This window comes from Hemitrygon akajei, chromosome 5 (assembly GCF_048418815.1).
Source record: "Hemitrygon akajei chromosome 5, sHemAka1.3, whole genome shotgun sequence".
Taxonomy (NCBI): Eukaryota; Metazoa; Chordata; class Chondrichthyes; order Myliobatiformes; family Dasyatidae; genus Hemitrygon; species Hemitrygon akajei.
In genome coordinates, this window is record NC_133128.1 from 113,716,709 (window position 1) to 113,740,990 (window position 24,282).

Genomic DNA, 24,282 nt, shown 5'->3' on the forward strand with positions numbered 1-24,282 from the left:
CTCACCACATAGGGTCTCTTCTCATTACTACCACCAGAGAGGAGGTACAGGAGCCTGAAGACCCACACTCAAAAGTTTTGGAAAACATCTTCCCTGTCGTCGTTAGCTTTATAAACGGTTCATGACCCCACTACTCATTACTTTGCTCTTTTTGAACTATTTACTTTTTACATATTTTTTATTGTAACGTAGTAATTTTTATGCATCAAAACAACAAAATTTCACGATATATGTCAGTGATAATAAAGCTGTATCTGTTTACGTCAGAATACAATCCAGAATCTACGGTCTCTAGCGTCTCCGAGCAATTGGATTCAGGTCTACGGCCACATAAACACGAGATTCTGCAAATGCTGGAAGTGCTCAGTAGATTACGAAGCTTCTATGAGGGGAATAAACAGTTGACGCTTCGGGCTGAAACACTTCTTCAGTACAAGTTTGTTGCTGTACACTATCTCAAAGTACAGAAAGGGACCTGGAGACAGTGCGCTCCTGCACACCGAACCGTCTACTCTCCATTCCAGTGTGTGCGCCTGCGCGCGTCCCCTGATCCCGGGCCAGGGGGCGGGGCGGGGCAGGTTTCTGGACTTTTCTGCAGTTTGTATTGTTGACGTCGCACTGAGATCAGGGTTAGCGCATCTGGCAACTGAGGGCGGGAAGGGGGACGAGAAGAGGCGACACTCACAGCAGGTAGGAAGACAGGGGGGACGGGGAGGCGGGGAGGAGAATGCCCGGCCACCCCGGCAAAGGTTCCAGAAGGCGAACAGCTGATCGTTTGTCGCCGGCTGCGGTGCGCCAGATGGTTACTATGTTTCGTCCGCTAGATGCAGCTTTACCCTCCAGATACATTTTTACTATGTTGCCCGCTTCTCCACTCGGCTGCAGGCGCCGCAACATTCTCACACACGTACACCCCTCGGGAACGCGCACGACTGCGCTGGCGCGCTTGGCCGTCCCTTCCATTGACCTTCTGTCACTCGGGACGAGCGCTCCAGACTTCGCCCGCGTTCCCGCAAAGCCATTCGACCCACGGTGTTCGTCCTAGCTCTGCGGTTGTTGCCTTATGATTGCCACATGCACCGAGGTACAGTGCGAAGCTTTTGTTTGCGTTCGAGGTAGCACATTGAGCTAAAAAGTTAGACAGGATGCAGAATATAGTGTTACAGTTACAAAGCAAGTGCAGTGCAAATGGACAATAAGGTGCAAGGGGCATAAGGAGGTAGGCTAATGGATCAACTGTTCATCTTTAGCGTGTAAGAAGGCCGTTCAAGTGTCACCGAATTGATTCTGCAACCTGTGGGCTCACTTTCAAGGGTTCTTGCATCTCATACACTCAACATTACTTATTTTTATTTTTTTTATTTTTATATTTGCACTCAGATAATAGATTTACATTGCACTTCTCTATTCTGTTGTTTTCAAAGTAGCTGTCCTTGAGCCTGGCGGTCAGTGTTTCTCAAGTTTCTGTATTTTTTGCCTGATGGGACGGAGGAATCGGAGTTGCTCTGGATTTTCAGCATCTGCAGAATCTCTTGTGTTTCCTTGTGGTGAGCATTGATATTGACTTGACAGAACATCATGTTCTGCTTTTGGACCTTGGTGTATTGTCGTCATTTAAGCATTATACTCAGCATTATATATGGGCAACTTCTGCCCTACTGTTTTAAAGACTAAATGGTGCCCTAGTATGATAATGTGGACTCCTGGCCTCTCAATCTACCTTGTCATGGCCTTGCAGCTTATAAAAACAAGCAATTCTGCAGATGCTGGAAATCCAGAGCAACGCTCACAAATGCTGGAGGAAGAGCAGATCAGGCAGCATCTATGGAGGGGAATAAACAGTTGTTGCTTTGGGTTGAGATCCTTTATCAGGAGTGGAAAGGAAGTAGGTAGAACCCGGAATAAGGTGGGGGAGGAGAATGAGTATCAGTTTAGAAGGTGATGTGAGGTGGGTGGAGGAGAGGGAATGAAGCTGGGAGTGATAGGTGGAAATAGTAAAGGGCTGAAGAGGAAGGAATTGGGTCTTGGCCCAATATGGTTATTCCTCTCCATGTAAGCAGCCTGACCTGCTGAGTTCCTCCAGCATTTTGTTTGTTTTGCCTTGTACCTTAACGTTTACCGGCACTGCACTCTCTTGGTAACTTTAAGACTTTATTACTCTAAATTGTAACTGTAATAATGTATTTTGTTGTTTCACCTTGTGCTGCCTCAATGCACTAATATGATGAAATGATCAGTGCAGCATACAAAGCAAAGCTTTTTGCTGCACATCTAAACATGAAAATGATAAATCAAGGTACACTTTACAATTTTCTGCTCATTTTAACAATCTGTCCTAATGACTCTTCCAAAGGTGGTTTAGCAGGTTAGTTGGTCACATGGGTGTAATTAAGTGGCATGGACTTGTTGGGACAGAAGGGCTGTATTTCTGAATGAAATAAAACTAAATAAAAGATGAAGCTAAAATGTATGAAAATCATATCCATTTATGTGAATATTCAAAATATTATGCAGCAGAGACTCAAGCAGAAATGTTAATTATTGAACTGTAGGTATTATAGGGTTAAGGAACATTGTTGATCAGAGGGACCTTGGTGTTCAAGTCCAGAGTTTCCTATAACTATGGGACAACATGGTGGTGAAGAAGATGTACGGTTGGGTACTTGCTACTGGTTTAGACTGAGGCCTGGAGTCAGAACAATACAGCATGGATACAGGTCCTTCAGCCCAAATACAGTGCCCACCCATCTAGACCTAATTAACTGCATTCGTCCCATATCGTTCCAAGCCCTGCCCCTCCATGTACCTATCCAAAAGTTTCTTAAAGTCAGACTGCGTCCCATCAGTGAGTGGAAACACAAGAAGAAATGGTGATTTCACTTGCGTACATGGCCAAAGATTAAAAAAGGTAGTGATTCACAGCAGTTTTTAGAGTTGGACTGCAACAAGTCAATGAACAGGATTAATTAGAAATGACAAATAAAAATAAGGCAGGGACAAAGGGCCATTGTGTGAGTGCACCAATGATGAAGTGACTTTGGCTCATCTAGCTTAGGCGAAGTAAGTATCTGGTAAGTTTCTTCTTATTTAATCTCCATTCCTTGTGTCTGTTAGGGCATAGTTAGTTCAATGAGAATAGCTCTAGGGGTTGTGTTCTGTGTGAGATGTGTGGGAATTCTGGGAGACCTCTGGCCTCTCAGATAACCATATCTGCACCAGATGTACTGAACTGCAGCTCCTCAGAGAGCGTGTTAAGGAACTGAGGCTGCAGCTCAGTGACCATCGGCTCAAACGGAGATTGATAGATAGGAGCTACAGGGAGATAGTCATGTAACTGAGTGACTGACAGGAGAAGAAAGGGAAATGAGCAGCCAGTGCAGAATACCCCTGTGGCCATTCCCCTCAATAATAAGTATACCACTTTGGATACTGTTGAGGGGGACGACCTACTGGTGGAGCCACAGTGACTGGGTCTCTGGCACTGAGTCTGGTCCTGTGGCTCAGAAGAGAAAAGTGATGAAGAGGATGGCAGTACTGATGGGCAATTCCATGGTTAGAACAATAGAGACAAGATTCTGTGGACATGATAGAAATGACTGGATGGTATGTTGCCTCCCAGGTGCCAGGGTTAGGGATGTTAAGGATATTTTGGATTGTGTCCAAGACATTCTAAAGGGGGAAGGTGAACATTGGTACATATTGGCACTGATGATGTTGGCAGGAAAGACGAGGAGGTCTTGAAGAGAGAGCTTAGGTAGCTAGGTAGAAAGCTAAAAGCAGGTCCTCTTTAAGGCAGAGGTTGATAGATTTTCATTGTCTCCATCTCCAAGCCCATTTCTTTGGCAAGGACTCCCCACCCCACACTGATCCCTTCTCTCATCTTCAACCCTCCTCCTCTCCCTGGAGCCCCCCCGCCCTGGTCTTCTCCCTGCTCTGGATCTTTAAATTGCCAACAGCTGACAGGACATTAGTCATCTAGACTTTAACACTCCTCTCTCCTATTCCAACCCCACTCCTTCTGAATGCCCGTTCTCCACTCCCTCCACACTAATCCTAACCTTACCATCAAACCTGCAGATAAGGGAGGTGCTGAGGTAATCTGGTGAACTGACCTCTACCTTGCTGAGGCCCAGTGCCAACTCTCAGACACCTCTTTCATACCCCTCAAACAGGACCCCACTAAGGAACGCTAGGCCATTGTCTCCCACACCGTCACTAATCTTATGGACTCTGGGGATCTCCCATCCACCACCACCAACCTCATAGTTCCCGCACCCCACACTTCCTGTTTCTACCTCCTACCCAAAATCCACAAAACCTCTTGTCCAGGTAGACCCATTGTTTCAGCTTGTTCCTGCCCCACTGAATTCATATCTGCATACCTTCACTCTGTTTTATCACCCCACTTCAGTCCCTCCTCACCTACATCCGTAACACCTCACACGCTCTTGATCTTTTCAAGGATTTCAGGTTCCCTGGCCCCCAACATCTTATTTTTACTATGGATATCCAGTCCGTATACACCTCCATCCACACCAGGAAGGTCTTAAAGCTCTCTGTTTCTTTCTGGGCACCAGTCTGTTACAAGAATCACCCCTTGTAATAATGATCAGTGAGGCACAGAAAATTTGTATATACTGACAAGTAACTTTTATTGTTTCAACTAAAAGCACGTGAGTTTACAAACTGTCTCTGTGTGCACCCTACTATAATTCATTGACTGTTCATGAACTGTCAGGGAAGAGAAGAAGTATTAACCAGGAAAGGAGTCTATGCTGGCCAGGCATTCCTCGTGGTTCCGATCTCCATGTGTCCGTGGGGTCCTCCTTATCTGCGATGGTTGGTCTCTGGCTGCTGGGGAGTTATCACCCCTGTGTATTTGGAGCTCCTGAGTCTTCTACTGTTCCTCATCAATTGAACCATTGGATCTCCACCCTATTGGCTCAAGGTCACCTGATCTACCTGGGTCACCTTCTTACTGGTCATTGTACAGGGCTACAGCCAACATTGTTTCATGGCTCTGCCCACCCCTGCCTTGTGTATTTGTGTCTTTACACTCTGACTGGTCCAAACCAGTTAAATGGGGCAACCCAGACAGAGTCTAACGAGATTACCGATTGCAGGTCTGGCATTTTACATAACTCCTCTGGGAATGGCCTCAGGGATATTGCTCTGGTTAGATTGTCCCAGAGCGAGGATCAGTTCAGAGTCCATGCCCTTTACATAACAAATGGCTACTTGTTTGAGGATAGTCTCAGGTTTAGCAGATCACTACCTGAAGCTTCCTTTGTCCACATTCAGCTGCTCTGATTAGATTATCCAAGAGCAAGAAACTGTTCAGAGTCCACAAAATGGGGGAAACAAAGACAACTGGCTTGTCTGCTTCCCCTGTCCTTGATCAGACTGCAGTTTCTTCTGGCCAACAAGTCCCAACCAGTTCCCCTCCACCACCACTCGCTGCCTAGCAGAACTTGTCCTCATTCTAAATAATTTCTTCTCTGGCTCCTCCCACTTCCTTCAAACAAAAGGGGTAGCCATGGGCACTCATATGGGTCCTAGCTATGCCTGCCAGTTTGTTGGCTATGTGGACCAGTGTATGTTCCAAGCCTACATTAGTAGCTGTCCCACACTTTTCCTACACTACATCGACGACGGCTTTGTGATGCTTTCTGCACCCATGGTGCCTCCAGCTTCCACCCTGCCCTCAAATTCACCTGGTCCATTTCCGACACTTCCCTTTCTCGATCTCACTGTCTCTATCTCCAGAGACAGCTTATCCACTGATGTCTATTATAAACTGATGAACTATACCTTGTCCCACCCTGTTACTTGTAAAAACACCATCACCTACTCTCAATCCCTCTGTCTCTGCCACATCTGCTGTCAGGATGAGGATTTTCATTCTAGATCAAAGGAGATGTCCTCCTTTTTCAAAGAAAGGGGCTTCCCTTCCTCCACCATCAATGCTGCCCTTAGCCACATTTCTGCCATTTCACGCATGTCTACTCGTATCTCATCCTCCCACCACCCTACTAAGGATAGGGTTGCTCTTGTCCTCACCTACCACCCAACAGCCTCTGCATCCAGCACATAAATCTCTGAAACTTACGTCACCTCCAACTGGATCCCACCACCAAACGCATCTTCCCCCCCACCTTTCTGCTTTCTGTAGGGATCGCTCCCTATGCGACTCCTTTGTCCATTCGTCCTTCCCCACAGATCTCCCTCCTGGCACTTCTCTTTGCAAGCAGAACAATTGCCACACCTGCCCCTCCTGTATATCAGTGAGACCTGATGTACTTTGTAGATTGGGAGACTGCTTTGCTGAGCATCTATGTTCCGTCCGCCAGAACAAACAGGATCTCCTAGTAGCTACCCATTTTAATTCCACTTCCCATTCCCATTCTGATTATGTCTATCCATGGCCACCTCCACTGTTGTGATAAGGCCACACTTACTTTGGAGGAACAACACCTTATACTCCGTTTGGGTAGCCTCCAACCTGATGGTATGAACATCATTTTCTCAAACTTCCAGTAATGCCTCCCCCCCCCCCCCCCATTTCACCATTTCCCATCCCCTTTTCCCTGTCTCATGTTATCTCTTTGCCTGCCTATCATCTCCCTCTGGTGCTCCTTCACTCCTCCCCCCCCCCCCCACCTTTTTTCTTTCTTTCATTCTGTCCTTTTCACCACTCAACTTCCTAGCCTCCTGCTTTATCTCTTCCCCACCAAGTTTCACCCATCGCCTAGTGTGCCTCTCTCCCACCCCCCCCCCCCCCCCCACCTTTCAAATCTACTCAGCTTTTTTTCTCCAGTCCTGCTGAAGGATTTTGGTCTGAAACGTCGACTGTGCTTTTTTGCATAGACACTGCCTGGCCTGCTGAGTTCCTTCAGCATTTTGTGTGTGTTGATAGATTCTTGATTAATCAGGGCATGAAGGGATACAGGAAGAAGGCAGGAGATTGAATCTGAGAGGGAAATGGAACAGCCTTGATGAAATAATGGAGCAGACTTGATGGATCAAATGGCCTAATTCTGCTCCTCTATCTTGTCATAATGGTCTTAAATAAGGCTCTTAAAATCAGTTTTATTATCACTGAAATACACTCAGTGGTCATTTTTTTAGGTACCTCTACCTAATGAAGTGGCCACTGAGTATGTTCATGATCTTCTGCTCCTGTAGCTCATCCACTTCGAGTTTCGATATGTTGTGTGTTCGGAGATGCTCCTTTGCACACCACTGTTGTAATGTGTGGTTATTTGAGTTACTGTCTCCTTCCTGTCAACTTGAACCAGTCTGGCCATTCTCCCCAATGTCTCTCTTTAACAAGGCGCTTTTGTCCACAGAACTGCCACTCACTGGATATTTTTTGTTTCTCGCATCATTCTCTGAACACTTGGGAGATTGTTGTTCTTGAAAATCCCAGGAAATCAGCAGATTCTGGGATACTTGACCTACCCTGTCTGCCACCAACAATCATTCCACATTCAAAGTCACTTAGATCACATTTCTCCATTTAGATCTCCATTTTGATGTTTGGTCTGAACAACAACTGAACCACGACCATATTTGCATGCTTGACTGATTAGATATTTGCATTAATTGGCAGGTGTACAGATGTGCCTGATAAAATGTCCACCGAGTGTAATTATTAAATACATAATTTATATATTTATGTGGTGTCTGGGGTAGGGTAGCACCTCTGGTGCATGGTGTGAAATTTGTAGTTTTGCAGCAGCAGTCTGGTGCATTACATAATACTGGGACTGCCCTGCTGTATAAGGATTAGATGGGAAGCAACACAAACAAAATGCTGAAGGAACTCAGCAGGTCAGGCAACATCTGTGGAAATAAATAGATGGTCAATATTTTAGGCTGAGACCCTTCTTCAGGACTGAGATGTAAGGGGGCCGATGCCCGAATAAAAAGGTGGGGAGGGGGAGAGGAAAGAAGGTAGCTGGAAGGTGATAGGAGAAACCAGGTGGGTGGGAAAGGTCAAGGGCGAGAGAAGAAAGAATCTGATAGGAGAGGAAAAAGGGAAGGAGGAGGGGACCCTGGGGGAAGTAATAGCTAGGTGAGAAGAAATAAAAAGTTAGAGTGGGAAATAGAGGGGGGGGGGGTGGAATTTGTTTTCTGGAAGGAGAAATCAATATTCATGCCATCAGGTAAGAGGATACCCGGACAGAATATAAGGTGTTGCTTCTCCACCCTGAGGGTGGCCTCGTCTTGGAACGAGGAGGCCATGGACTGATATGTCACAATGGGAATCGGAATTAAAATGTTTGCCCACCAGGAAGTCCCTCTTGTGGCAGATGGTGCGGGGTACTCAACCAAGCGGTCCCCCACTTGACGTTGGATCTCACCGACATAGAGGAGGTTACATCAGGAGCACCGGACACAATGGACGACACCATCAGATTTGCAGTTGAAGTGTTGCCTCAGCTGGAAGGAATGTTTGAGACCCTGAATGGAGGTGAATTAATGGGCAAGTGTAGCACTTGTGCTGTTTGCAGAGGTAAATACTTGGAAGGAGATTAGTGGGGAGGGACGAATGGACAAAGGACTAGATGGGACAGAGTTTGTCAAATGTGTTCAGGAAAGTTTCCTTAATTAGTATGTAGAAGAAGTCCCAATGGGAGAGTTGTGCAATATTTGATCTCCTATTGGCGAATAAGCCAGGGCAGGTGACAGAAGTCTGTGTAGGGGAACAATTTGCATCTAGTGATCATAACGCCATTAGTTTCAAGATAATTATAGAAAAGGATAAGGTTTGGTTGAGATTCTAAATTGGAGAAAGGTCAATTTTAATGGTATCAGAAAGGATCTGGTATGTGTGGATTCGGACAGGCCGTTTGCTGGCAAAGATGTACATGGTAAGTGGGAGGCCTTCAAAAGTGAAATTTCGAAAGTACTTTTGTATGAATTAACTCTTGTAACAATAATCAGTGAGGCACAGAGATATCTGTATTTAATGACCCAGTACTATTGTTTAAACCAACAAACACATGAATTCATACACTAAATACCTTGTGTGCACACCCACTAGGTATGCCTGAGTCTGAATAATCAAAGAATATCAAAGGTATTATCTGGGCAAAGGAGTTTACACTGGTCAGGTGTTCCTCGTAGTCTCAATTCATTCACCATGTGTTTCACGCAGGGTCGCTCATGCTTGTATTTGTGATGGTTATTCTTCGAAGTTACTGCTGCCAACACACACGAAGCATCCACTTTTATATCCATTCCTTATCAATTCAAATATCGCATTCCAGTGTCATTGGCCACTGGTCATGTGTCTGACCTTTAACACCTTGATATTGGCTCTGCTCCAAGCCAGCATCCATTTATTGCCCTTTTCCCATCAAATGACAGTCGATAATTTATGGCTCTTTGTTCTCAATCAGCAATGATCTTGAATCATTCCAAGCAGGCACTAACCCCAATAATCACAAACCTGCATGTTGTATCCAACCAAAGAACATCTCACAAATAACTTCTTATTTGGAAATGATCTCTAGTCCAGCAGATTACCTGAAGTATCATTGTGTCTTCTTTAAAACATTTATCAAGCCAATCATGTCAAGTTCACAAAATAGAGAATAGTGTCTTCACCAAATGGCAGCCTCCATCCCCAAACTCACAGCAAGAACAGAGACAATTAGTCTGTCTGCTTCCACTGTCCTTGATTCATTTGAATTCACTGATATATAGAATGTAGTTCTTCTGACCAACAGTGCAAAGTATGTATGTGCCTGAGAGGGAAATGGATCAGTCATGATGAAATGGCAGAGAAGACTTGATGGGCTAGATAGCCTAATTCTGCTCCTATATCTTGTGGTCTAAAACTGGCTCTGTGGAACATCAGAGTGGTTATCTATACATGGAGCCAAATGGATTGGGGAGATCTTAAACAGATTATTTGCGTCTGGATGTATTTGGGAGATGGACACAGTCTATAGAAGTGAGGCAAAGGAGCAGCGAGGTCATGGATCCTATATTGATTACAGAGGAGGAGGTGTTTTTCTGTCTTTAGGCATATTAAGGTGGACAAATCCTATTTCCCTCCATGTGGGAGGCAAGTGCAAAAACAGTAGGGGCCCTAGCGGAGATATTTAAATCATCCTTAACAACCAATGTGGTACTAGAGGATTGGAGGATAACTAATGTTGTTTCACTGTTCAAGAAAGGCTGAATGAATAAACCAGGAAATTATAGGCTTGTGAGCCTGACATCAGTAGTGGGAAAGTTATTAGAAGGTACTGTATCTAAATATGAGTGTTTGGATGTGGACTGATTAGGGATAATCAGCATGGCTTTATGTGTGTTAAGTCATGTTTAACCAATCTTAGAGTTTTTCAAGGAAGTCACCAAGAAAGTTGATGAAGGCAAGGCAGTGGATGTTGGCTACGTGGACTTCCACAAGGCATTTGACAAGCTACCACATGGGAGGTTGGTCAAGAAGGTTCAGTCACTTGGCCTTCAAGATGAGGTAGTTAACTGGATTAGAAATTGGCTTTGTGGGAGAAGCCAGAGAGTGATTGTAGATAGTTGCCTCTCTAACTGGAGACCTGTGACTAGTGGAGTGCCACAGGGATCAGTGCTGGGTCTGTTGTTTGTCATCCAGATCATTGATATACTTTACAATGTGGTAAACTAGATCAGCAAATTTGCAGATGACACCAAACTTTGGGGTGTAGTGGACAGCGAGGAAGACTATCAAATCTTGCAGTGGGATTTGGACCAGCTGGAAAAAGGGGCTAAAAATAACAGATGGAATTTAATGCAGACAAGTGTGAGGTGTTGCACTTCTGGAGGACCAACCAGGGGTAGGACTTGTACAGTGAACGATAGGACACTGAGGACTGTGATAGAATAAAGGGATCTGGGATTCAGGCCCATAATTCATTGAAAGTGACATCACAGGTAGAGTTGTAAAGAAAGCTTTTGGCACATTGGCCTTCATAGATCATAGTGTTGAGTACAGGAGATGGGACATTATGTTGAAGTTGTATTAAGATGTTGGGTGAGGGCTAATTTGGAGTATTGTGTGCAGTTTTGGTCATCCATCTACAGGAAAGATGTACATAATATTGAAAGAGTACAGAGAAAATTTACAAAGATGTTGCCAGGATTGGAGGAACTGATTTAAGAAAGATTGAATAGATTTCAACTTCCCTAGATTTCCCTAGAATATTTCCAGTCAAGATAATGTCTGCATACAACACTCCTTCAGTCAATCTCTTCTGGATAGTTCATGAAACCATATATTTCACTTGAATGGAACTGTTAGAACCTGTGATTTGCTGTTTGGAGATTGTTTGGGTGTTCTAGCACTCAGCAGTCTCTGAGAGGATTCCGGGAGGCAGAGGCAGCGTGCAGGAACCTCGTAGGCAGGCTGTGTAAGCCGAGGTTTGACACCATTTCGCTGATTAAGGCAATGAGGGAGATTGAAACATTGAGGCGAATGTGGAAGTTTGGAGATCATGTAAGACATTATTTGGCCTCATAACTCTGCCCCACCATTTATGAAACTCTACTACCTTTGCCCTAAAAATACTCAAAGGCTTTCCTTCACTAATCTTTTGAGGAAGAGAGCTTGAAATAATTTCAAGAGATGATGTTGTCCCCCTACCTATTTATTCTGGCATCTACCCCCTTCCTTTCCAGTCCTGACAAAGGATCTTGGGCTGAAACAATGACTGTTTATTTCTCTTCATAGATGCTGCCTGACTTGTTGAGTTCCTCTAGCATTTTGTGTGTGTTGCTCAAGATTTCCAGCATCTGTGGAATCACTAATGTGTTAATTCCTCTCCCAATTTTACCTAACTCCAGTGATCTGTCTAATCTTTCCCTCTTGGGCAAACTGTGGATTCCGGGTACTAGTCTGATAAACTTTCTCTAAACCTCCTCTCAGTTGATTTGGCAGAGTGCTGAGTCACAGAGTGGCTAGGTTTCTGGACAAGCAACCTAGCAACTGCCCGGAGTTGATGGGCAGTGTGACGATGATTGGCGTGACAGGGCTGTGGCCATAAATAGGCTGGTTACCACACACTTGATCTTCGATGCCTGAAAATAGCAGCTCAGGAATCCACTGATTTAACATTTAAAAATAATAAAATAACTTGTAGGACTTTTATGCATAAACCGTCATAAGCGAGTTTTAAAAATGTATTTACTAGAATGTAGTGAGCTCAGCAATTACTGTTCAACCTCATTGTTCTAAATCACTGAATCTGCCATCACAGTACCAATGTGGAAAAGCGATGAGGATCACTTTATTTGCCAAATGCATTTGCATGCATTCGGAATTTGCTGTAGTGAATTGGTGCAACATGCAGCAATAAACAGCGCATTCAATAATCATAAAGAATCACAGAAAAGTAAAGTTAGAGGTTAAAGTACGGATATGGAATAAAATGTGCATAAATACATCCATATCATGTATTTGCAAAGTAAGTAACATAAAAATGGCTTGAAGTATTTACAGTGCATTGCAATGATGAGAGTGGGTGTAGCTAGAATTGTTGATCAGATTAACTGGCTAGGGAAAGAAACTTTTAAGATGGGGTGAAGTTACTGTTTTAATAGCCCTATAATGCTTTTCAGAAGGGAGCCTTTGGAAAAGGCAGTTTGCAGTGGCTAGTGTTTGCAATGATTTTCCTTCCCCACTTTTTTGCACTGGACACGTACATTACTTGCAGTGATGGTAGACTTCTGTGCTGACCTTACAGTTTGCTGTAGTTTTCATATATTGTGAGAGAATGCTCGCTCTCGCTCTCTGTGTGTAGAATTATACCAGTCTCTGTGGTACTATCTTTCACTATCTTTCCACTATCTTTCAGTTCTGAGCATTACACTGTTGGAGCAGTCCAAGGTCCAAGCACTCTCAAGAGATTACCCCAATATCACCTCTGACAGTGAATGGATCACTAATACTCTGTCACTGAGGCCACACTTTCAAGGCTATGAGCAGTTTGCTATCACTAAGTTAATTGTAAATCATATTATTAGCAGTAGGAACCCCAACCTGCTTCAACACTCTATCTACCTTTACAGGGTACTATGAAATTGAACCTGAAGGTCCCTCTGAGCATTAACACACCTTCTTATGAGGATGGGTTGAGTGAGCAAGGGCTTTTCTCTTTGGAAATAAGGAAGATGAAAGGTGACTTGATAGAACTATTCAAGGTGATGAAACATAGACCAAGTGGACAGCCGGAGTCTTTTTCCCAGGGTGGAAATGGCTAACCCTAGGGGACACAACTTTAAGTACGGGGGGAATGACAAAGTTTTTTTTACACAGAGTGGTGGGTGGGTGGCAGTAGAGTGACAGTAGAGGCAGATATATTGAGATATTTAAGAGACACGTATATGGATGAGAGAAAAATGGAAGGTTATGTGAGAGGGAAGGGTTAGATTAATCTTATAGTAGGTTAAAAGGTCAGTATAACATTGTGGGTGGAAGGGCCTGTGCAATACTGTAATTTTCTATCTTTTATTTGAATTGCAATTGGCTGTTGTATTAAATTGAGAGGAGAGTTCCTTGGGATGTCTTGTGGTCATGCAGGATGCTGTAGGAATGCAATTATGTCTGATGGAGGAATGTCCGAGACTTCTCCGTTGGCTTTTTGCCTATTTTGTGATGAATCCCAGAGGGAAAGGAGTCCAAGCTGTGTTCTCTACTTCCTAGTTGTCCAGAAGAGATGCTGACACATAGCTTGGGGTTCATTACACTTTACTTGGGTCCCACACCACCAGTTTTAGGAGCAGTTTTTATCTTGCAACCATCATGTACCTGCATGATAACTTCACTCACACAACTTGCAACTGATTCTATGGCCTCCAGACTCACGTTCAAGAACTCTACAGCTCATGTTCTCAGTGTTATTATTTTTTGTATTTGCAGAATTTTTTCTTTTTCGCACATTGTGTGTTTTTATCAATCTTCGTTTATGTATAGATTTTCTTAAATTGTATTTCTTTATTTTCCTGTAAATGCCTGAAAGAAAATGAATCTCAAGGTAGTATATAGTAACATATATGTACTTTGACAATAAACTTGGACTTTTTGATTTCCTGAGGAAACTTGCAGAGGGCTGCAGTCACAAACTGCTCTCTGAGTGTCCTGGAATTTGAGTTGAGCTCTTCCAAATTTCTGATATAAAAGCAACTGCAGCAAGCTTTATCAAGTCGTTGGATATATTTAAATGAAGGTTGATGGGTTCTTGATTAGTAAGGGTGTCAAAGGTTACAGGGAGAAGGCAGGAGAATGGGGTTGAGAGGGATAATAAATCAGCCTGAATGGAATGGCGGAGAAGACTTGATAGACCAAACAGTCTAATTCTACTCCTACATCTCCACTGGAAAGTGTCATGGTGAGGTAGGCATCTCAACAAGAGAGTTGAAGCTTTCTCAAAGAGGCACATTTTTGGAAGCATTGTAGAGGCAATTTGCGAGGGTGTTAAAGAACATAGAACCAGGCAGGTGAAGCCAAGGTCACCATTGTGCAACGGTGTGACATGAGATCATTAGAATCTGAATCAGGTTTATTATCACTGACATATGTTGTCAGATTTGTTTTGTGGCAACTGCAGTGTATTACATAAAATTTATTGTAAATTACACTAAGATTATATTAAAAATAGTGCAGAGAGAGAGCAAAATAATGAGGTTTATGGGTTCATGGGCCATTCAGAAATCTGATAGTGGAGGGGAAAAAGCTGTTCCTAAAACATTGAGTGCTCATCTTCAGGGTCCTGTACCTCCTCCATGATGGTAATAATGAGAAGAATTGAACTGAATTGAATTGACTTAATACCTACATCTTTCATATACATGAGGAGTAAAAATATTTATGCTATGCTATGTCTAAATGTGCAATGTGCAGTTTATAGTGATTTATAAAAAATGGTATGTACAACAATATAACATAGAAATACAGTTGTGTCAGCATGAATTAATCAGTCTGATGGCCTGGTGGAAGAAGCTGTCCCGGAGCCTGTTGGTCCTGGCTTTTATGCTGTGGTACTGCTTCCCGGGTGGCAGCAGTTGGAACAGTTTGTGGTTGGGGTGACTCGGTTTGCCATGATCCTTCAGGCCTTTTAAACACACTTGTCTCTGTAAATGTCCTGAATAGTGAAAAGTTCACATCTACAGATGTGCTGGGCTGACCATACCGCTCTCTGTGGAGTCCTGTGATTGAGAGAAGTACAGTTCCTATACCAGGCAGTGATGCAGCCAGTCAGGATGCTTTCAATTGTGCCCCTGTAGAAAGTTCTTAGGATATACCATCAAGTTCTCATACCAAATGAGGGCATGACCTGGATGGTGAGGGTCCTTCACGATGAGAGGTGCTTTCTTGAGGCATCACCTTTTGAAGATGTCCTTGATGTTAGTGCCGGTAATGGAACTGTAGCTTTTACCCATTCTATTCATTGACATCTCTGTAGCAAATGGTGAAGCAAACAGTCAGAATGCTCTCCGTGGTATAGCTGTAGGAAATCGCTAGTCTTTGACTATCCAAATCCCCTCAAACTCCTAAAGAATTACAGCTGCTGGCATGCCTTCTTCATAATTTCAAATCATTGCAACACAGAAGAAAGCCATTTGACCTAACTTCTTGTTGATCAGGGTGTTGAAAAAGGTATTTAACAGTCTTGCTTTCATTGGTTAAGACAACAAATACAGGTGTGGGGCATCTGTTACAACCGTATAATTCATTGGTGAGACTTATCTTCGATTACTACGTGCAGTGCTGGTCACCAGCTATAGGAAGAATGTCATTATGCTGGAAAGGGCACAGAAAAGATTAACAAGAGCCCCATGATTCTCTTGTCCATTTGTCCCTCCCCACTAATCTTCCTCTTGGCACATATCGCTGCAAGTGACAAATGCTACACTTGCCCATTCACCTTCTCCCTCACCTCCATTCACAATGCTGGAAAAATTCAGCATGTCAGGCAGCATCTATGGAAGGGAAGACACTCGAAGTTTCGGGCCAAGATCCTCCATCACCAACTCTTTAGCTCTTCCATCTATTACCTCCCAGCTTTTTAGTTCAGTCCTTCCTCACCTGGTCTCACCTGTCAGCTTATATTCCTCCTCCTCACCCCACATGCTTATTTTGACATCTTCTCTCTCCCCCCCCCCCCCCTTTTCAGTCTTGATGAAGGGTCTCAGATTGAAACATCAACTGTTATTCCCCTCTGGAAATGCTGCCTGACCTGCCGAGCTCCTCCAGCATAGTGTATATTGCTCATAGATAGGGTCGCAGTCTTTTCTCCAGATTGGTAAATTTAAAGCTAGAAGGCATAGAATTAAAGGGAAAGAGGGAAAAATTTAAAGGAGACCTGAGCAACAAGTTTTTCACACTGCGAGTGGTAGGTATATGGCTCTAGAGGAATTACAATTACAATATTTGAAAGACATTTAGACAGGCATGTGGATAGGAAGGGCTTAAAGAAAAGATCAGCTTTATTTATCACATGCACATCAAAATATACAGTGAAGTCATCGTTTGTGTCATTGTTTGTTTTGTACTGGAGACAGCCTACAAGTGTCGCCATGCTTGCAGTACCAACATTGAATGCCCATAACTTACTAACCCTAACCCGTACATCTTTGGAATGTGTGAGGATCCCAGACAACCAGAGGAAACCTATCTGGTTACGTATGTGACCCATACAGGAGAATGTATGAATTCCTTACAGACAGTGGCGGAAATCAAACCCCAATCAGTTTATAGGCTAAACAGAAGCAAATGGACCAAGCTGAGTTATGCAGCTTGGTCAGCAAGCATGAGCTGGCTAAGGACCTGTTTCTGTCCTGTGCAATAACATGAATCTGGCCTGATTTGACAATCCCTATGGTCTGAGAGATCCAGATCATAATCATTCTGCATAAAAATGGCTTTTCCTGTGTGTTGTGTCTGTACTGTTGAATCTGGGGGCAATGGCTAAATGAGAACAGTTTTCCTCTATCCTATCTGCTGCGTCTTTGTTAAGCTTGGAACAGGAGAATGAGTTTGGGACTGGAGGAGATGGGAATGAAATGAGACAATAGAGGGGTTTGTGAATCAGAATGAGGATTGAATTGTTATGAGTTCCTGAATGTCAACATATCTGAAGATCAAACCTGGGCCCAACATATTAATGCAATTATGAATAAGGCATCCAGCAGTTGCATTTCATTAGGTGTTTGAAGAGATTTGGTATATCACCAAAGACTTGAGGAAATTTCTATAGATGTACAACGGGGAGCATTGTAACTAGTTGCATCTTAGCATGGTATGGAGCTGTCACTGCACAGGATTGAAAAAAGTTGCAGAGGACATCATCAAAACACAATGCCTTAAAAATGTGGCATCTCATTCAGGACCCGCACTACCCAGGACACACCCTCTTATTTCTACTATCATGGAGGGGGTCCAGGAGCCTGGACAGCATTTTACTGTCTCTGAGAAGATTCTGGTCTCCGAGCTCGAGTCCTTGAGGTGAAGGAACTTCCAGACAGGATGCGAGCCACAGATAGACTCCATTTCACCAATTATAACAATGGGGAAGATTGAAGCATTGAGGCGATTGTGGAAGGTGAGCAAGTGCATATTTTGGTCATTTTGGAGCCGATGTGGCCTGTTGCTGTGCCCGGAGGGTAGGCCTCTGTACTTGAGTCGTGTCTCTCTCTTTCAATGATGTTACCAAGGTTCTGTGTTTATGAATTTGGACTATGGTTATGGACTTTTTCAGTCTTATATTTTTTCATATAGTGTGGTGTTCCCCCATTTTTTCGCATTGATTTTGTGTGTGGGGCGGGGGAGGGTTTGGAGATCAATATTCTTGTTGCACTTTTGTTAGTTTTTCTTGTGTGGGGGAAGGGGTTTGGGAATGATCTTGTTGTTTGTGCAAGGGAAGGGGATTTGGGGGCTGATAATTTTGTCTGGGGTGGTTCATGATCGTGTTGCCATTCTTTTTTTTGTGTGTGGGGGGGGGTGGGTTTGCTGTTTCTCTCTGAAAACCCTGAACATGAACTTTCTTGTGTAATGATGTGTGTTTTCTCTCTCTCTCTCTCTCTCTCTCTCTCTCTCTCTCTCGCTATTTTGGATGTATGTTCTGCACCTTGGCCCCAGTTGAATACTGTCTCATTTGACTGTATCCATGTATGATTTGAATGATAATTAAACGATTTGGTTTGGTTTTCTCTGTTCCGTGGCTATCTGGAGAAGAAGTCTCAGAGTTGTAATATGCATACATACTTTGATAATAAATAAACTTTTTAGGAACAGCTTCTCCCTGCCATCAGATTTCTGAATGAACTGTAAACCCAGGAGCACATATAGGAAGGAGATAACTTCACTTACCTCAACACCAAACTGTTCCCACAACCTATGGACTCACTTTCAAGGACTCTTCATTTCCTATTCTAGATATTTATCTTTTTTTTTGGTACTTACCATGAATGCCCACAAGAAAATAAATCATGGGGTTGTTTTTGGTGATGTTAATGTATGTACTTCGATAATAAATTTACTTTGAACTTACCCTATTTTTGTTCTGTTTTTGCACTACTTATTTTTTATATAATATTCCTTTTTCTAATTTGTAGTCTGTTTTATGTATTGTAATCTACTGCTACCGCAGAACATCAAATTTCATGTCAGTGATAAAAAACCTGATTCTGATTCCGTTGATCTGACGTGTTGCTTTGATTTCTCCACAGGGAGACAGCTGTAGAGGAGGAAATGGTGGATTACTATAATATTTTGGGAATCTCTCGCAATTCCTCTCAAGAAGACATCAAGAAAGCGTAAGTGTGAGCATTATCTCCTTCCTCAGATGTGTACTGATCATATCCGGCAGTGCAGATGTTCCTGAAATGCATGTGATAACAACGTGTTTCTACTGATGCACTGGGAGGCTTTTAATCTGTTCTGCCATCCCTTGGAATCATATCTGTTACCTAACTGCATTAACACTATTTTTTCACATAACAATCTATATTATAGAGTCATAGAGTGCTGCAGCACAGAAACACCTTCTTTGGCCCATCAAGTCTGTACAGAACTATTATTCTGCCTAGTCCCATTGACCCGCACCTGGACAATAGTGTTCAATACCCTTCCATGTAGTTATCTGAACTTCTCTTAAATGTTGCAAATAAGTCCCCATCCACACTTCTACTGGGAGCTCATTCCACACTCTTACCACCCTCTGAGTGAAGAAGTTGCCTCTCAGATTTCCCCCAAATATTTCGCCTTTCATCCTTAATCCTTAATCCATGACCTCTAGTACTAGTCTCACCCAACCTCAGTGGAAAATGCCTGCTTGTATTTACCCTGTCTACAACCCTCATAATTTTGTATACCTCTATCAAATCTCCCCTCAATCTCCTACACTCCAAGGAATAAAGTCCTAATATGTTCAATCTATAACTCAGATCCTTGAGTCCTGCAACATCCTTGTAAATTTTCTCTGTACTCTTTTAATCTTAAAGCACACAGTATTGGGGGTATGGTATTGATGTGGATAGAGAATTGGTTGGCAGATAGGAAGCAAAGAGTGGGAATAAACGGGACCTTTTCAGAATGGCAGGCAGTGACTAGTGGGGTACCGCAAGGCTCAGTGCTGGGACCCCAGTTGTTTACAATATATATTAATGATTTAGATGAGGGAATTAAATGCAGTATCTCCAAGTTTGCGGATGACACGAAGCTGGGCGGAAGTGTTAGCTGTGAGGAGGATGCTAAGAGGATGCAGGGTGACTTGGATAGGTTAGGTGAGTGGACAAATTCATGGCAGATGCAATTTAATGTGGATAAATGTGAGGTTATCCACTTTGGTTGCAACAACAGGAAAACAGATTATTATCTGAATGGTGGCCGATTAGGAAACGGGGAGGTGCAACGAGACCTGGGTGTCATTGTACACCATTCATTGAAAGTGGGCATGCAGGTACAGCAGGCGGTGAAAAAGGCAAATGGTATGTTGGCATCCATAGCAAAAGGATTCGAGTACAGGAGCAGGGAGGTTCTATTGCAGTTGTACAAGGCCTTGGTGAGACTACACCTGGAGTATTATGTGCAGTTTTGGTTCCCTAATCTGAGGAAAGACATTCTTGCCATAGAGGGAGTACAGAGAAGGTTCACCAGATTGATTCCTGGGATGGCAGGAGTTTCATATGAAGAAAGACTGGATCGACTAGGCTTATACTCACTGGAATTTAGAAGATTGAGGGGGGATCTTATTGAAACGTATAAAATTCTAAAGGGATTGGACAGGCTAGATGCAGGAAGATTGTTCCTGATGTTGGGGAAGTCCAGAACGAGGGGTCACGGTTTAAGGATAAAGGGGAAGCCTTTTAGGACTGTGATGAGGAGAAACTTCTTCACACAGAGAGCGGTGAATCCATGGAATTCTTTGCCACAGGAAACAGTTGAGGCCAGTTAATTGGCTATATTTAAGAGGAAGTTAGATATGGCCCTTGTGGCTAAAGGGATCAGGAGGTATGGAGAGAAGGCAGGTACAGGGTTCTGAGTTGGATGATCAGCCATGATCATACTAAATGGCAGTGCAGGCTCGAAGGGCCGAATGGCCTGCTCCTGCACCTATTTTCAATGTTTCTATGTTTAATCTTGTTTACATCTTTTCTGTAGGTAGGTGACCAAAACTGCACACAATACTCCAAATTAGACCTGACCAATGTCTTATACAACTTTAACATAGCATCCCAATTTTTGTACTCAATACTTTGATTTATGAAGAATAATGTGCCAAAAGCTCATTTTATGACCCTATCTACCTGTGAGACCACTTTCATGAATTATAGATCTGTATTCCCAGTATTGATCTATTTTAGGTTAACAATTGGCCCTTGCTCATTCTGCCACACCTTCCTGGTGGTCAGATGATCTATTGCTAATGTAGGTGTTTGTTGGATCATAGTGATTGGTCTCTATTGCTGAGTCCACATTGGACTTAAACATGAAGTGAGGTCTCTCCAATAGAGCAAAGTTACATTGTAAACTAGTCAGAAGATGCTTGTTCCTTCTTAGCATGTTCCACTTTGACTTGAGTAAATCTTGGGTTGCAAGAAGCCTTATAACTTGATTTGAGTGAATGGGTATTGTCTCCACTTTCCCTGTTACATTGACCGTTCACAAAATAAATCTATTTTCTACCCATATGGCAGATGGCCTATTGTTCTGTGCTGTGTGCTTTACTTTGTGTTCTTATCAGTTTATAGTTGTGACTATGAGGCTAGGCACTGCTCCAGTTCCATATTTAAGTTTGCTGATGACACCACCCTCATTGGCCAAATCAAAAGTGGTGATGAATTAACATTTAGGAGAGAGATTGAAAATCTGGCTGAGTGGTGCCAGAGCAACAACCTCTCACTCAATGTCAGCTAGACCAAGAAGCTGATTATTGACCATAGGAGGAAGAAACTAGAGGTCCATGAGCCTGTCTTCATTGAGGGATCAGAGGCAGAGGGGAGGTCAGCAACTTTAAATTCACGTGTTATAATTTCAGAGGATCTTCCCTGGGTCCAGCACACGTGCAATTTGAACTTTCTGAATCTATACTTAGTGACCAAATCCCCATGGAGCTCTTGGGTAGACAGATTCATCATCCTCAAAAATGACAAAATATCTCCCCAGCTATGTCATGAATGACCAACCTCTTATTTTGAGGATGTGATTCTGGACACCCCAGATCAGGAAGCATTAAATCCACCCACTCTGCACATTCCAATGGGACTGCAGCTGACACTGACGCTTTATAAGGCATTGGTCAGACCGCATTTGAAAATTCAAAGTTGAAAGTAAATCTGTTGTCAAAGTAAATGTATGTCACCATATACAACCCAGAGATTCATTTTCTTGTGGGCATTTACAGTAATTACAAAAGAACTTAATAGAATCAATGAAAGACTGTCCCCACAGAACAGTCAAATACAACAAACTGCACAAATACAAAAAAATTAAAAAACAATAATAATGATAAATAAAGAAGCAATAAGTATCAAATATCAGATGGAATCTTATAAAGTGAGTATGTGGGAATATTTCAGGGTTGGGGTGAGTGAACTTATCCCGTATGGTTCAAGAGCTGATGGTTAAGGAGCAGTAACTGTTCCTGAATCTGGTGATGTATCTCCTTCCTGATGGTAGCAGCGAGAAGAGAGCATGAGCTGGATGGTGGAGGTCCTTGATGTTGGAAGCTGTTTTCCTGTGTTTTCAGTGTTGCAGTAGTTTTGAAGTATCCTGAACAGTTTTGGAGCCCCTAAACTAAGAAAGGATATGCTGGCAATGGAGAGGGTCCAAGGAGGTTTATGAGAATGATCCTGACAGTGAAAGAGTTTACATGAGGAACGTTTGATGGCTCTGGGCCTGCACTCGCTGGAGTTTAGAAGAAAGGGGGGGGGGGGGAATCTCATTGAAATCTTTCAAATATTGAAAGGCCTAGGTAGAGTGAATGTGGAGAGATTGTTTCCTATAGCAGGAGACTCTAGAACCAGAGGGTTAAACGTCAGAACAGAAGGACAGATGAGAAGGAATTTCTTTAGCAAGAGAGTGCTGAATCTGGGGAGTTCATTGTCAGTGGGTATATTTAAAGTGGAGATTGATAGGTTCTTGATTATTAGGGGTGTCAAAGGTTATGGAGAGAAGGCAGGAGATTGAGGTTGAGAGGGGTAATAAATCAGACATGATGGAATGTCAGAACAGACTTGAAAGCCTGAATGGCCTAACTCTGCTCCTATGTCTTATGATCCTATGGTTTTATGATCCTTCTAGGATCTAGCAAGTGGGCAGCATGGTGGCAGAGGGGTTAGCGCAATCACTTTACAGTGCCAGTGATTACTGATTGGTGTTTGATTCGCATTGTTGTCTATAAGGAGTTTTTAATGTTCTCCCTGTGACTGCATGGGTTTCCTCTGGGTGCTCTAGTTTCCTTCCACATTCCAAAGATGTACAGATTAGGATTAGTAAATTATGGGTGTGCTATGTTGGTGCTGGAAGTTTGAGGACTGGCCCCAGCATAAACTCTAACTCTTGGTTGTTGACGCAAATGAAGCATTTCACTGTATGTTTCAATGTACAGTACATGTGACAAATAAAGTTAATCCTTAGTCTTTAATCTTTTGTCCTCTGAGGCTTTAAAAGGTGAAAATCTGTTGTCCTTTATCAGTTTGGCATATATGCAATTCCAGCTCAGCAATGTTTTTTTTCAGAAGTAGACTTTATTCATGATGTAAAGTATATAGAAGGAAGAAACAGTGCAAGGAAAAAAATAATTCACTCCTGATGAAGGGTTTCGGCCCGAAACGTCGTCACTACCTCCTCCCATAGATGCTGTCTGGCCTGCTGAGTTCTGCCAGCATTTTGTGTTTTTATTTTTTTCCAGCATCTGCAGATTCACTCGTGTTGCCAAGGAAAATAACCTTTGTTTCTTGGTCAGTACATTACATAGTGTAAACTTTACAGAGAAATAAAAACACAAACAGACATAGCACCATTGCTACAACATGGTCACTTAAGGCCCTTTTATTGTTTGTGGGGCTTCCTCAGCCAACTCCTACACCCTCCATGTGCAGTAGTGAAAGGAGCGCAGACTGTAGTCGTTTCCCACAGTGTCTTTGTGTTGGCTGCACCGAGCTACCGTGCATCTCTCAGCACGTCCTTCCAAAGCCTGGACAGTACCAGTCGGCATCATTCCATTGAACGTAGAACACAGGACACTATAGTACATTACAGGCCCTTTGGCCCACAATGTCACGATCATCCTCAAGAAGCTCCTGTGGACCCTCTCCAATACCAGCACATTCTTTCTTAGGTAGAGGTCCCAAAACTGCTCACAATATTCCAAATGAGGTCTGACCAACACCTTATACAGCCTCAGCATTACATCCTTGCCTTTATATTCTAGTCCTCTTGAAATGAATGCTAACATTGCATTTGTCTTCCTTACCATTGATGCAACCTGCAAATAAACCTTTAGGGACTCCTGTACTAGGAGGTGGTTTTATGGCCTTATTTCTAGGGATGCTAGAAATGGAGAAGTGGCAAGATCTAAAACATTGTTTTTTTCCTATGAGACGTTGTAAGTGTTATCTACTTCAATGTACTCTTGTTATTTTGGATAATAATAATAAAAAGATTTGAAAAGAAAGAAAAGTTGTTGGTCTGAAAGGACGTAAGAGTTGGTAAGGGGGAGCTTACAGATGGATTGTAAAGTTGATGTGTCCATTTTGTGACTGGCTGGGCAGTGGAAAAGCTGGAGAATG

At 43.0% G+C, this 24,282-nt stretch overlaps 1 protein-coding gene across 3 annotated transcripts in view; it reads left to right on the forward strand.

Annotated features, from left to right (window-relative positions):
* The first annotated feature begins 538 nt into the window (after positions 1 to 538).
* dnajb2 (DnaJ heat shock protein family (Hsp40) member B2) overlaps positions 539 to 24,282 on the forward strand; it is a 74,806-nt gene continuing 51,062 nt past the window's right edge. The window contains exons 1-2 of one of the 3 annotated variants that reach the window (XM_073046224.1): positions 539 to 690; positions 18,718 to 18,804. In XM_073046224.1, the coding sequence (XP_072902325.1) occupies positions 18,740 to 18,804 (65 nt within the window). In that variant the 5' untranslated portion in view covers positions 539 to 690; positions 18,718 to 18,739. Of the gene's footprint in view, positions 691 to 963; positions 1,085 to 1,495; positions 1,548 to 18,717; positions 18,805 to 24,282 lie in introns of those variants that run through there. The other 2 variants (XM_073046225.1, XM_073046226.1) reach the window with 2 other exon arrangements.